The sequence below is a fragment of the Coffea eugenioides genome, unplaced genomic scaffold (assembly GCF_003713205.1).
Source record: "Coffea eugenioides isolate CCC68of unplaced genomic scaffold, Ceug_1.0 ScVebR1_3474;HRSCAF=4692, whole genome shotgun sequence".
In the NCBI taxonomy this organism is placed as follows: Eukaryota; Viridiplantae; Streptophyta; class Magnoliopsida; order Gentianales; family Rubiaceae; genus Coffea; species Coffea eugenioides.
In genome coordinates this window covers 26,009-38,809 of record NW_020864055.1, presented here as the reverse complement: position 1 = coordinate 38,809, position 12,801 = coordinate 26,009, and the positions used below count along the sequence as shown (strand labels likewise).

Below are 12,801 nucleotides of genomic sequence, written 5' to 3'. Positions count from 1 at the left end.
AGGTCCAATCCTAACTAACAAACACGCTACGAGGTTTGTTTAAGTTAGATCGTATGTTTCCCTGACATAAACCCGATTACTCCAGTTGCTACTGGGATAGAGATAATCGAACAATTACGGATTCAATTACCCCTAAATAGCACAATAGCCTATGTGAATAATTAATTATTGTGCACTAATCAATCATACACAAGAGCTATAACAATTAAAAACAGGAAACATATGAATACCAATAAATGAGGAAGCAATTAAAATAAATTCGATCTCACAGTAATTGCAGAACCAAATCTTCAATTGTCCCCTTGACTAGAATTACGAAGTTAGTTCTCCATTAATGGAGAACAAGCCATGTAAAAATCTGTTTGAAGCTTCCCAATTGTTTCTCCCAAAAATCGGTAAAAAGGAGAAGTACAAAGACAAGTCACGGCGCTCTCTCCATTCCTATTTTGTAGCTTCTTAACAAAACTCCTACCAAATGTGTTGCTGGCCGAACTCTTCATCATGCGGGATCCGGCTTGCTTTTCCTATTTTCTCGTAATTGATTGGTAATCTAATACCAATCCAATTCCTAAAAGGATTCCTATCACAATTTAATTTCCTAAAAACTCTCCCAATCACTTGAGAATGATCCCACGAAATTCGGAAGGTCCTGATAGCTATCAAATTAGGAAATTGATTCGGATTTGGAGATTGCCCAATATCAATCCCGACTTTCCAATTTTGAGCAGTGAACTTAGACGCGCCCATGTGCAACCATCCGATGTTTTTCACTAGAAAATCTTCATTTAAGCACTTTTCATTCCCGCTCCTGAAATAAGCACAAAATACCAAATATAAGTAGAATTTATCAAATAAGAAGATATTTGACAAAAATCAAAGGAAAAATAATTATAAATTTAGTAACAAATTATAACCTATCAATGAATATGTTCGCAAATCGCTTGGTTTGTTAAAAGCTTTGTTTTGAAAACTTTTCATGCTCCAAAGGTGGTTATTTGAAAGCTAATGGTGAGCAAAACGAATGAGGCTGTGTCTGATTATGTGGTCATAGAAAAACACTTTTCCTACAAAAATAATTAATTCTCATTGAATTAAACTAGCTTTTGTACTTGATTAATTCTAAGTGAGAACAATTAGATTATGCTATCTACTTTTTTCTACTTGTTCTATTCTAGGGGTAAATTGCCACAACTCATAAGCAAACAACTAAATGCACTATGAGCAATTAAAACTTTAAGAACAGTAGTGTTTTCACGTCGCATTAATTTATCATTTCTTCCCTTTTTACCTTGTGAAACAGTCTTCAATGTTATATACATGCATGCACATATATACATATATATAAATATATGTATATACATATATGTATATATACACACACAAAGACACATATATATATAAATATACACACACAAAAAAAACTTACTAGCAACCACTATGCAAATTCAAAGAGAAAATGGCCATTACTTAAGAGAAGGTAAAAAAATTGGTCCGATCCATTTTAGGTTCACGAATCCTCAAAAACGAAAAGAAAAAAAAACCCAAGAAAATTTTACCTAATTTTCTATTTTTGACTATAAAATAAATATGACTTATCTCATGCAAATTCTTATAAAGCCAAGCAAAAAAATTAGACAAAAACTTATTGCTAATACACAAAACCAATTAAGTAAATGTTTGATTTATCTAAGAAGTGTCAATGGACATTCATTGAGAGGGATTTTCAGAAAAAAGTGAAATAAAAATTAAAAAGTATTTCCTTTTAAAAAAAGGTAACAATAAATGCAAATATGTGTACATAATAGAAGCCAATAATAACACAAGATAACATGAAATATGTATTGTACATCTAAGAACCGATGATAACAGGTAAGAAGTGGTGATTGGCTACGTAGTTCTATCATTTGGTGGCAAAAAATCCATTTAAAATATATCCATGAAAATAAATATGTATGATGCCCTTTCTTACGGTTCTTCCACTTCTAGTCTTTATGGTAAATGTAAATGAAAGCGACGGGAAACTCCTCATCAGTCATGTACATAAACTTTGCAAGTGATTAAATCTGGCAAATAAACTTAAAATCCAACCACTCGTCCAATCCACCCACTAAGTTTTAAAGGTTGCGTTGAGTTAGTTGGTAATGGGTTTTGATTGGTTGGATTAAGACAACTCATATTATTTATTAGATGGGTTGGGTATCTTTTCTTAAGGACCCATTACCCAACTTGTATGTAAAACAAATTCAAAACAATAAAGTAAAGCAAAGCAAATGATGCTAATCTTCTTTTGACGCTTAGTTCTTCTTCTTCTAAAGTCTTAGACTTAGACTTTTACCAAAGTCTTAGACTTTTACGGTAGTAAACTAACCTTAAATCCTGTTCTTCTTCTTCTCCACTCAGGGTTCCTTTTCGTTCCTTTTTATTCCCCTTTCGGCTCTTGCTTTTGATTGCTTCCATGTTGTTTCGCTTACAAAACTCTTCGCGTTAGTCCCTTTCTGTAGTCATCCGTTGACTTAAAAAAATGTACAGTAACCCCATTCAGAACAGTGTGTGAAGGCTCCTAATCAGTTTGGGCCATTGAACATTTTAGACCACTGCATATTGGTTCTATCTTTTGCGTGCTTCCATGTTATTTCGCCTTTTTTTTGTTTTTAAATTCTTTTAGTCGGTCTGTCCTTTTTCTTAAAACCTACAAATTGCTCTCTAAACCCAAGTTTATGTGCAAAGCAAAAAGATAATAATGCCCTCATTATAAGGATAGTGTCTAATATTAATCTTTTTTCATTTTTTTTCTTTATTCTTCTCCTTTTCTTTATTATTTTTACATCTTTTAAATAAAAAAGAAATAGAAATTACTATTTGAATTCTCACGATGTTTTAGGATAACTAAAACACGATCGATCCAGGAGATATAGCAGTTTTCTCCTGCACAAAACTACAAATGGCTCAAACTTCTCCGTCCCCTCCTTTTTCTACGGAAGGTTTGGGGCCTTGTGAACTATCTGTTAGGACCGGGTCAGGAAATAGACAAACTCAAGTTAGCACAAAGTAGGCGGTATAACCGACCATATAATAGATAGGCGGTAGATACCGGCCATATAATAATTAGGCGGTAAAACCGACCATATAAAGACGGATAACAAAGCAAATAAAAGACACAGAAGATTTACGTGGTTCGGTCAAATTGACCTACGTCCACGGGCGAGGGAGGAGCAATATTTCTACTATGAAGAAGAAATACAAAACACCGTAGGAAAGTGGTTCCTAGGCCAATAGGCACTTACAAAAGAGTTTAGAAAATATTCCTAAACTCAAAATAAGAGAGCCTAAAATATTTGACTGAATGGGCTAAATGACTCAAGAAACTAAAAGCCCATATTACTCTCTTGAGTGGTGCAATTTTCTTCACCACTAAGCCCCCTTATTTATAGGTGATAACGAGGGGTCTTTCTCTTGGCTTCGTCGATGTGGGACGAAAGGAAATAACAAATTATGCCACAAAGTCAAAGCTTGCGGCTTTGACAAATCAACAAATCTCCACCTTGGCATAATTTTAGTTCCACCATCGACAATAATAAAATTGCTCCACCTTCTCCACATAAGCCCCAATGGGCGTAAATCACCAACAATGAACACCAACCAAATCCAAGCACTGCTTGAACTTGTAAACTGGAAGAGGTTTCGTAAACATATCGGCTGGATTGTCCTTAGTATTGATTTTCTGAATAAGGACTTTTCCCTCAGCAATGATATCCCGAATGAAGTGATACTTCACATCAATATGTTTCGTCCTCTCATGATACATCTGATCTTTAGTCAAGTGTATGGCACTTTGACTATCACAGTGAATATCAGTAACACCTTGATATAGACTTAGTTCGCTAAATAAACTCTTCAACCACAAGGCTTCTTTGATTGCCTCGGTCACAGCCATATATTCTGCTTCAGTAGTAGACAAAGCTACGACAGGTTGTAGAGTAGCTTTCCAACTAACAGCACAACCGCCAATGCAAAATACATAGCCTGAAAGTGATCTTCTCCTGTCAAGATCTCCAGCGTAGTCTGAGTCTACAAAACCAACCAAAGTGTTATTATTTCTTCCAAACTCCAAACATGCATTTGAAGTACCTCGCAAGTATCTGAGAATCCACTTCACAGCCTGCCAATGTGCTTTTCCAGGGCAAGACATATATCTGCTAACAACACTGACTGCTTGTGCAATATCGGGACGAGTACAAACCATTGCATACATAATACTGCCGACTGCACTGGAATAAGGAACCCGTGCCATATAATCTTCCTCTTCATCTGATTTTGGTGATTGAGCAGCAGATAGCCGAAAATGGCTAGCAAGAGGAGTAGATACTGGTTTAGCATCTTTCATGCCAAAACGCTCCAAAACTTTCTCAAGGTAATTTTTCTGGGTCAAGAACAACTTCCCTACTCCTCGATCTCGCTTGATATCCATGCCAAGAATTTTCTTAGCTGCTCCCAAATCTTTCATTTCAAATTCACTATTTAACTGCAGTTTCAAAGTGTGAATTTCTGACAAATTCTTGGCAGCAATGAGCATGTCATCAACATAAAGCAGCAAATAAATGAAAGAACCATCATTTAACTTCCGGAAGTAAACACAACTGTCATACATGCTCCTCAAATAACCATGACCCAACATAAAGGAATCAAACCTTTTATACCATTGTCTTGGAGACTGCTTCAATCCATATAAGGATTTCTTCAATAAGCAAACATGGTCTTCCTTACCTTCAATTTCAAAACCCTGGGGTTGTTTCATATAAATTTGTTCTTCAAGTTCGCCATGTAAGAAAGCTGTCTTAACATCAAGCTACTCTAACTCCAAATCATACATGGCAACTAAAGCAAGCAAAATACGAATAGAGCTATGTTTAACAACAGGTGAAAACACATCATTAAAATCAACACCTTGTACCTGACTATAGCCCTTTGCAACTAATCGTGCTTTATACCTTGCATCTTCAACCCCTGGAATACCTTCCTTCTTCTTGAAGACCCACTTGTAACCGACAATTTTCTTAGCTGACGGCGGCTTTACAAGAACCCAAGTTTCATTACGATGAAGAGATTCAATTTCTTCATTCATCGCAATCAACCACTTTGCAGAATCATCACAAGAAACTGCTTCTGAATCGGTGGAAGGCTCACCAACTGCATCAGTTTCTTCTGCAACAGACAAAGCATATGCAACTAAATTTGCATATCTTTGTGGTGGTCGAATGTCTCTCCTTTGTCTATCTCTGGCTATGGAATACTCCTCTTTTTCTGAACTATCTTCAACAGTAGATTCAGGTGTATCTACTGGTACTTGTTGAATAGAAGATTTGGACTGAGAAGGACCAGAATTGCCAATATCAAGCTCCACCTGCTTCTGTGTACTATCAGTAGTACAAGGACTAGAAGACTCCTTCTTAGAAGATAACATAGACAATTCATCAAAAGTAACATCTCTACTGATCACAAATTTTGGAGATTTGGGATCAGGACACCATAATCTGTATCCTTTCACCCCAGAAGCATACCCAAGAAAAATGCACTTTTTAGCCCTAGACTCCAATTTTCCATCATTCACGTGCATGTATGCTGGACACCCAAAAACTTTTAAATTGGAGTAATCAGCAGGAGTACCTGACCAAACTTCCTCAGGAGTTTTGAAATCAAGAGATGCAGAAGGAGAACGGTTGACAATATAACAGGCCATATTGATCGCCTCTGCCCAAAAGTCGTTTGTCAACCCTGCATTGGAGATCATACATCTTGCTCTCTCCAAAAGCGTTCTGTTCATACGTTCAGCCACACCATTTTGTTGAGGCGTCATCCTGACGGTGTGATGCCGAACAATTCCTTCATTCTTGCAGAATTCATTAAATTCACCTCCACAAAATTCCATGCCATTATCTGTTCTCAACCGCTTAATGTGTTTTCCTGTTTGCTTCTCAATCAAAACTTTCCATTGCTTGAAAGTTAGGAAAACATCATTTTTATGCTTAAGAAAATATACCCAAACTTTCCTTGAATAATCATCAATGAAAGTCAACATGTACCTGGCACCACCTTTAGAAGGAGCACGAGAAGGACCCCATAGATCTGAATGAATGTAATCAAGAGTACCTTTTGTCTTGTGAATTGCTGGTGAACTGAAGCTGACTCTTTTCTGCTTCCCAAAAATACAATGTTCACAGAATTCCAATGGACCGGTACTTTGTCCACACAGAAGTCCTCTTTTGCTTAGTATGCCCAAGCCTTTTTCGCTCATGTGCCCCAAACGCATATGCCATAATTTTGTGATGTCTGTATCTGACAAAGATGATGTTGAAACAGCAGCAGCACCTGTCACAGTAGATCCCTGCAAAATGTACAAAGTACCAGATCTGTGTGCCTTCATAACAACAAGAGCTCCTCGAGTGATTTTGAGAACTCCGTCTCCACCTGAATACCTGCACCCGATAGACTCAAGAGTGCCCAAAGAGATGAGATTTTTCTTCAAATCTGGAACATGTCTAACATTTGTGAGCGTCCTCACAATACCATCGTACATTTTAATCCGGATTGTGCCTTTGCCAACAACTTTACAAACAGCGTTGTTGCCCATTAAGACAACTCCACCATCAGCTGATTCATATGTTGAAAACCAGTCCCTATTGGGACACATATGATATGAACAACCCGAATCTAAAATCCACTCATTGTTAGACCTAAAATTATTTTCCGTTACACAGAAAATAGTTCCATCCTTCTCATCAGCTGCTATACTAGCTTCAGCGGATTCAGTATTTTTCTCAACAAATTTCCCCTTTTGCTTTTCTTTATTTTTCAATTTAAAGCAATCAGAAATAACATGGCCCTTCTTTTTACAATAATTGCACACCACATTTTTATGTCTGGACTTGGATCTACTTCTATTTTCTGTGTTTCTCCTTTCAGATCTACCCCGAACAAACAAGCCATCGGCTTGACTCCCACTAGTTTCCCCAGTAATGTCCCTATCTATCTGCTCTTTAGATTTTAATGCAGATTTAATTTCCCGATACGAAATTGTTTCCTTTCCATAAATCATAGTATCGCGGAAATGCTTAAAAGATTGGGGAAGGGAACACAAAAGTAATAGGGCTTGATCTTCATCATCAATTTTCGAATCTATATTCCCCAAATCCATAATAATGGAATCAAATTTATCAAGATGGGAGAGTATAGATGTACCTTCAGACATCCGAAGCATGTACAAACTCTGTTTCAAATATAGCCGATTCTCGACTGTCTTCTTCATATACAAGGCTTTCAATTTATCCCACATAGCCTTGGCCGAAGTCTCCGTTGCTACCTCACGCAATACCTCATCGGAGAGATTTAAGATTATGCTGGATCTGGCCTTCTTATCCATATCGGCGAAATCCGCATCCTTGACATCTTCTGGTTTGTTCTCGATTCCGTGAATCGCTAGATCAACTCCGTCTTGAACAAGAATGGCCTCCATCTTGAGCTGCCACATTCCGAAGTTGACATTCCTGTCGAATTTCTCGACAACCGTCTTTGTTATCGTCATTGTTGCCACAAATTCTGTAACTTGAAGTTTGTCTCAAAAAACTGGCCAAACAAATATGCAAGTCTCGTGAGCGGGCCCCACAGGGTGAGCGGGCCCCACGAGATAGGCGGGCCCCACGGGATGAAAGGACCCCACAAGGTGAGCGGGCCCCACGGATAAACGGACCCCACAGGATGAGTGGGCCCCACAGGATGGACGGACCCCACCAGATGAACGGGCCCCACCAGATGAACCTGTCTTGCAAAATATAACAACCAGCTCTGATACCAGTTTGTTAGGAACGGGTCAGGAAATAAACAAACTCAAGTTAGCACAAAGTAGGCGGTATAACCGACCATATAATAGATAGGCGGTAGATACCGGTCATATAATAATTAGGCGGTAAAACCGACCATATAAAGACGGATAACAAAGCAAATAAAAGACACAGAAGATTTACGTGGTTCGGTCAAATTGACCTACGTCCACGGGCGAGGGAGGAGCAATATTTCTACTATGAAGAAGAAATACAAAACACCGTAGGAAAGTGGTTCCTAGGCCAATAGGCACTTACAAAAGAGTTTAGAAAATATTCCTAAACTCAAAATAAGAGAGCCTAAAATATTTGACTGAATGGGCTAAATGACTCAAGAAGCTAAAAGCCCATATTACTCTCTTGAGTGGTGCAATTTTCTTCACCACTAAGCCCCCTTATTTATAGGTGATAACGAGGGGTCTTTCTCTTGGCTTCGTCGATGTGGGACGAAAGGAAATAACAAATTATGCCACAAAGTCAAAGCTTGCGGCTTTGACAAATCAACACTATCATACTCCCATTCATTTGACAATCACCAGTGGGTTTTCTGGAGCACATGCGGCAATGACAAAGGACGCTGCGGGAAGCCTCATCATCTCTCAGCCAGTAAGTGTGGAGTTCTTTCAATTTAATCTCTCATATATATCTAATATGTATGTATGTATGTGTTTGTGGATATTTTTGTTGGACTATTTATCGCAATTAAATTTGTCATAGCTATATATAGTCTGACTCTGATAAAATTCCTCCTGTGGAATAAATTCCACCAATTTAGAAGAGAAAAAAAAATTCTAGAAAAAAAATTAGTTTGATGAGAATGATAAAACTATATATATATATTTTTTATACTAGCAAACAGTTCATATACACTAGCAAGCACCCTTTAATATTTTTTATACTGACTTTCCTATTGCAGCTGCTGACGGTGCCGTGATTAAGGACGACATCAAATACTGTCTACAATTTGTTATGGAAACAATAATGTGGTGTCAGTGTCTAGTTCAGTTTTGGGGTTTAGTGAAGACTGGGGACAAAACGCATCTGACAACTTGTGACCTGCCTTTTGCTCTCCAATACTACCCCTTCAATGGTTCCCCTGTGGCCAGCCTTTTGAAACTATGTGAATATAGGAAGCACTGCCTGGAGTACTTAATACCCGTCGATGAAGATGATGATGGTGATGAAGTCCAGCTTATAATTGGTCCCCCTGGTCGGGTGTTCCGCAGTGGGTTGCCTGAATATGCATGGAATGTGGGTGAGTACACTAGCAGAGAGTATCCTCAACGTGATTATGCAGTCGGCCGTGTCATGAGATACTGGGCGTTGCCAATCTATCATCATCCTACTCGGCACCTCCCCATTGGTGTACTGGAAATTGTATCACCATCTGATTTTATCGGATTACCTCGATATCGGGTTCTGGAGAATCTTCAGGTTACTTTCCTCTTGTTGACGTTGGGGATCTAGTGGCGGTGTTTATGATTTATGAGTTATAATAATTAGTATAATTTTTATCAATAAATTAGATAATCCATATGAGATGGGTGCAGACTCACTCCCTTATACAAAAAAGAGGAACTTAGAGGACGAAACCCAGGCCGTAACTAATTCATTTATTATTTGAACTAGGTAATGGATAGAGGGGGTAATTTATATCATAACCAACCATTGTCTCCTTGTGTGTTATATAGTGCAAGATTTTGTGGTAGCATAAAATTCATGATTTAAGTTTTTAGTAAACTCAAGACGAAACAAAATTCGGCACTTTAATAAGAATTTGGGGATAGATAGTGGTTTCTAGTTGTTAGGTGGTAGTAGGAGAGGTGTTTTTATAAATTAATCCAAATTTTTAACTGCTTATTACTCCAAAAACTATGGTGACTGTCACTCTAATATTAATCTTCTCTTGTAACGTTATTTTTTAAGCGAAAGAAGTTGTTTCTAAAAAATTTATGGCCTTTAAAGGAGGCTTTGGCTTTCCGGAACTTCTATACCAAAATTAGTTGAGGAAACATATAAAGAGCATATTTTATTGGTTTTTTTTTGGGTGGGTGCAATTCCGTTGTTGTCAAACGGTCTTTAAAAGCCAAAGAAAACACTTTGAAACTTGTAAATAACACTTTAATTTATTTATGGCGCATGTATAATGTGTTTGCCAGAATCTACTACTGGCGGTGAATCTGACAACTACTTGTGTAAGCCTCCTCACGGAAGTAAATTCATGTGAGTACCTCTAAGTATTTTTTTCCCCCTCCTTTTATACTGCATAATCTTGGCTGATGCTTTAGGCTATTCATTCCATGCTAATATTTTTAAGCCATTCCTCTACAGGTCAACGTGGAGAAATTGCTATAATTGACGAAGCATCGAGCAAGGTGAGGAAAATATGTGGACTGGGTTATGGCGTTACTAAAACTTGGACTATTTCTGGAGAAATACTAAGTTCTCATGGTGGCGTAGATTTTATTCAGAAGGGACAAGGGGTAGTTGGAAAAGCATTTTCATCCAAAAGTGCATGCTTTTGTAGGGATATAAGACAATTAAGCATAACAGAGTACCCGTTGGTACCCAATGCACGATACTGGAAGAGCTCTACCTGTTTTGCAGTTTGTTTGCAGAGCTCTTGCTCGAACAATTGCACTTATGTACTGGAGTTCTTTATACCTACGTATGAAAAACACTCCTTTGGGGATCTTAGGACATTGTTGAACAGCCTAATGGAGTCACTGAAAGAACGCCTCGGAAGTTCTTTTAAGATTGCTTCAGGACAAGAATTGGGAAAGAAATTGGCCGTTGAGGTTATAAAGGTCTCTCCAGAGGATGAATTTGATTCTTTTGAAATCTGCAGTACTACTGGTATCGAATCTACTCCTAGGCTTGGAGAAGTACAAGGAGGAGAAGGAATGATGCAACTTGATTTCTCGTCTCAACAAGTTGATGCTGAAAATGGTTCTATGAATGGTATCCATAAACAACAGAATGGAAGTGTTGGATCTACACCTAGGCTTGCAAAAGCACAAGGAGGAGAAGGAATGATGCAACTTGATTTCTCATCTCAGCAAGTTGATACTGCAAATGCTTGTATAAATGGTGTCCATGGACAGCAGAATGGGATTGTTGGATCTCCACCTAGACGAGAGCCCACACAGGACTTTATCAACATATCATATCAAGAATTAAATCTTGCAGGAGTTGATGTTGCGCACAATTCTATGGATGGTATTTATGAACAGCAAAATGGAATTGTCAGATCTACAACTAGCCAGGAGCTCGTGCAAAACATGGTCAGCATAGCACATGATGAACCAATTGTGGAGGATCCTGAAAGAGATGATGCCATTATAGAACAGAGTGGCAATGAAGTGACTAATTTAAAAATGCAAGAGCCTAGTTGTACTTTAAAAAGCGACCTTGGAATTACTCGTGAGGTTCTTGAACAAAATTCTATGCGGAAACTTGAAGATGCTGCAAAAAATATTGGAGGTAACTTTTAACTATAGCACTTCTCTAGATTAGAATTGAATTCAAATGTTGGTTAATGCATGTTGATTTAATCTGGATCTGTTTGGAAATATCTAGTTTACACATTGTATAGGCTTGTTCCTTCACTGAAGTTTTCCATTCTAAAATTTGCAGTCAGTCGATCTACATTGAAACGTATATGTAGAGAGTATGGTATTGCCAGATGGCCCCCTCGTAAAGAAAGAAAGGTTAACCAAGTCTTTGCTAAACAAAAAGTTGTTCAACCCGCTACTGAATATATTGAAGAAAACCACCAGTCAGATGCAACAAGGCTAGAAGATGATATCAGCATGTGGGTGATCAAGGCAAAATATCAAGAGGACAAGATAAAATTTGAACTTTCATCTTCTGCCCGTAAAATTGATCTGGAGAAGAACATTGCACAACGATTCAATCTATCCCTTGGAAGTTTTAAAATTAAGTATCAGGATGAACTTAATGACTGGATTTTGATAACCTGTGATACAGATCTGAGTTTTTGTATGAAAACACTAAGCAAACTAGGTAGGACAACAATCGAAATGTTGGTCAGTTGATCAGCATTTGTGAACCTTCGTACAATTAATTTGATTGTTCATATTGGTGCTCCAGTATGGCAAGCTTTACTGTGGTCATTGTGCAGGTTATAGGTTGTCCCATAAATTGCTCAACATACAATTAAATCTTGTCAGCTAGATGACCAAAAGTCTAGTTGGTAGAATGATACTAAGTGAGAATTTTATTTGTTGTAGCCCATATTTGTATCCCTCATTCCTCTCATTTTCAATTCCCACTTCTCGCCTTCCATGACGGCACAACTATGGTGTCTCTTGTTTTATCGCTTTCTGCAAATGGTAGTAATAAACATAATCTAACCTAAGTAACTCAGTTCCACTGGGCTGTCAATTTCATGTTATACAAAAAAAAAAAAAAGATACTTTTACTCTACAGGAAAATTTTCAACTCATCACTTTCACAAACCCAAAAAGATATAGAACTAGGCTAGACTGATGGTGTGTTGACTATTTTGTACACACTGACTATAAATATATATATATGCATGATAATTAATCTAAATTTAAATTTAAAATTCAAATTTTATATTTCTCCCCTGCATCTAAATTTGCTAGTTTATGCTAGTACTAGTGTCTACTCCATCTTAGAAAAATGTGACATGATATGTATTCTAATTGCGTTGATCTTTGGTAGAATTAGTGAAAAATCTTGGTGGAAATGCAGGTCTTCTATGTAAATTCCAACATTGGGTATTGCCATTCACTCTTTTCAGTTGCCGTCTATAAGGTTATGGCAAGTGAAAAATACTCATCATGTGTAGAAACATATATAAAAACTAGACAGTTGTTTTTCTACAGAGCTAAAAGATTAATTTGCTTTTTTCTGTAAATTGAACTGTTTAGGCTAAATA

At 37.5% G+C, this 12,801-nt stretch overlaps 1 protein-coding gene across 1 annotated transcript; it reads left to right on the top strand.

Annotated features, from left to right (window-relative positions):
* The first annotated feature begins 8,855 nt into the window (after positions 1 to 8,855).
* On the top strand, positions 8,856 to 12,071 carry LOC113757950 (protein NLP7-like). The gene is made up of 5 exons (XM_027301010.1): positions 8,856 to 9,308; positions 10,034 to 10,097; positions 10,206 to 11,357; positions 11,511 to 11,900; positions 12,019 to 12,071. Exons 1-5 carry the CDS (start codon positions 8,856 to 8,858, stop codon positions 12,069 to 12,071), a joined length of 2,112 nt encoding a protein of 703 aa, XP_027156811.1.
* Positions 12,072 to 12,801: the final 730 nt, after the last annotated feature.

Bases quoted from the DNA above. Each gene is read 5' to 3' on its own strand.
- LOC113757950 (XM_027301010.1), top strand. From the start codon at position 8,856: ATGTGGTGTCAGTGTCTAGTTCAGTTTTGGGGTTTAGTGAAGACTGGG. The intron at 9,309-10,033 runs GTTACTTTCCTC...TGTGTTTGCCAG, and splicing joins GGGTTCTGGAGAATCTTCAG to AATCTACTACTGGCGGTGAA. The intron at 11,358-11,510 runs GTAACTTTTAAC...TAAAATTTGCAG, and splicing joins TGCTGCAAAAAATATTGGAG to TCAGTCGATCTACATTGAAA.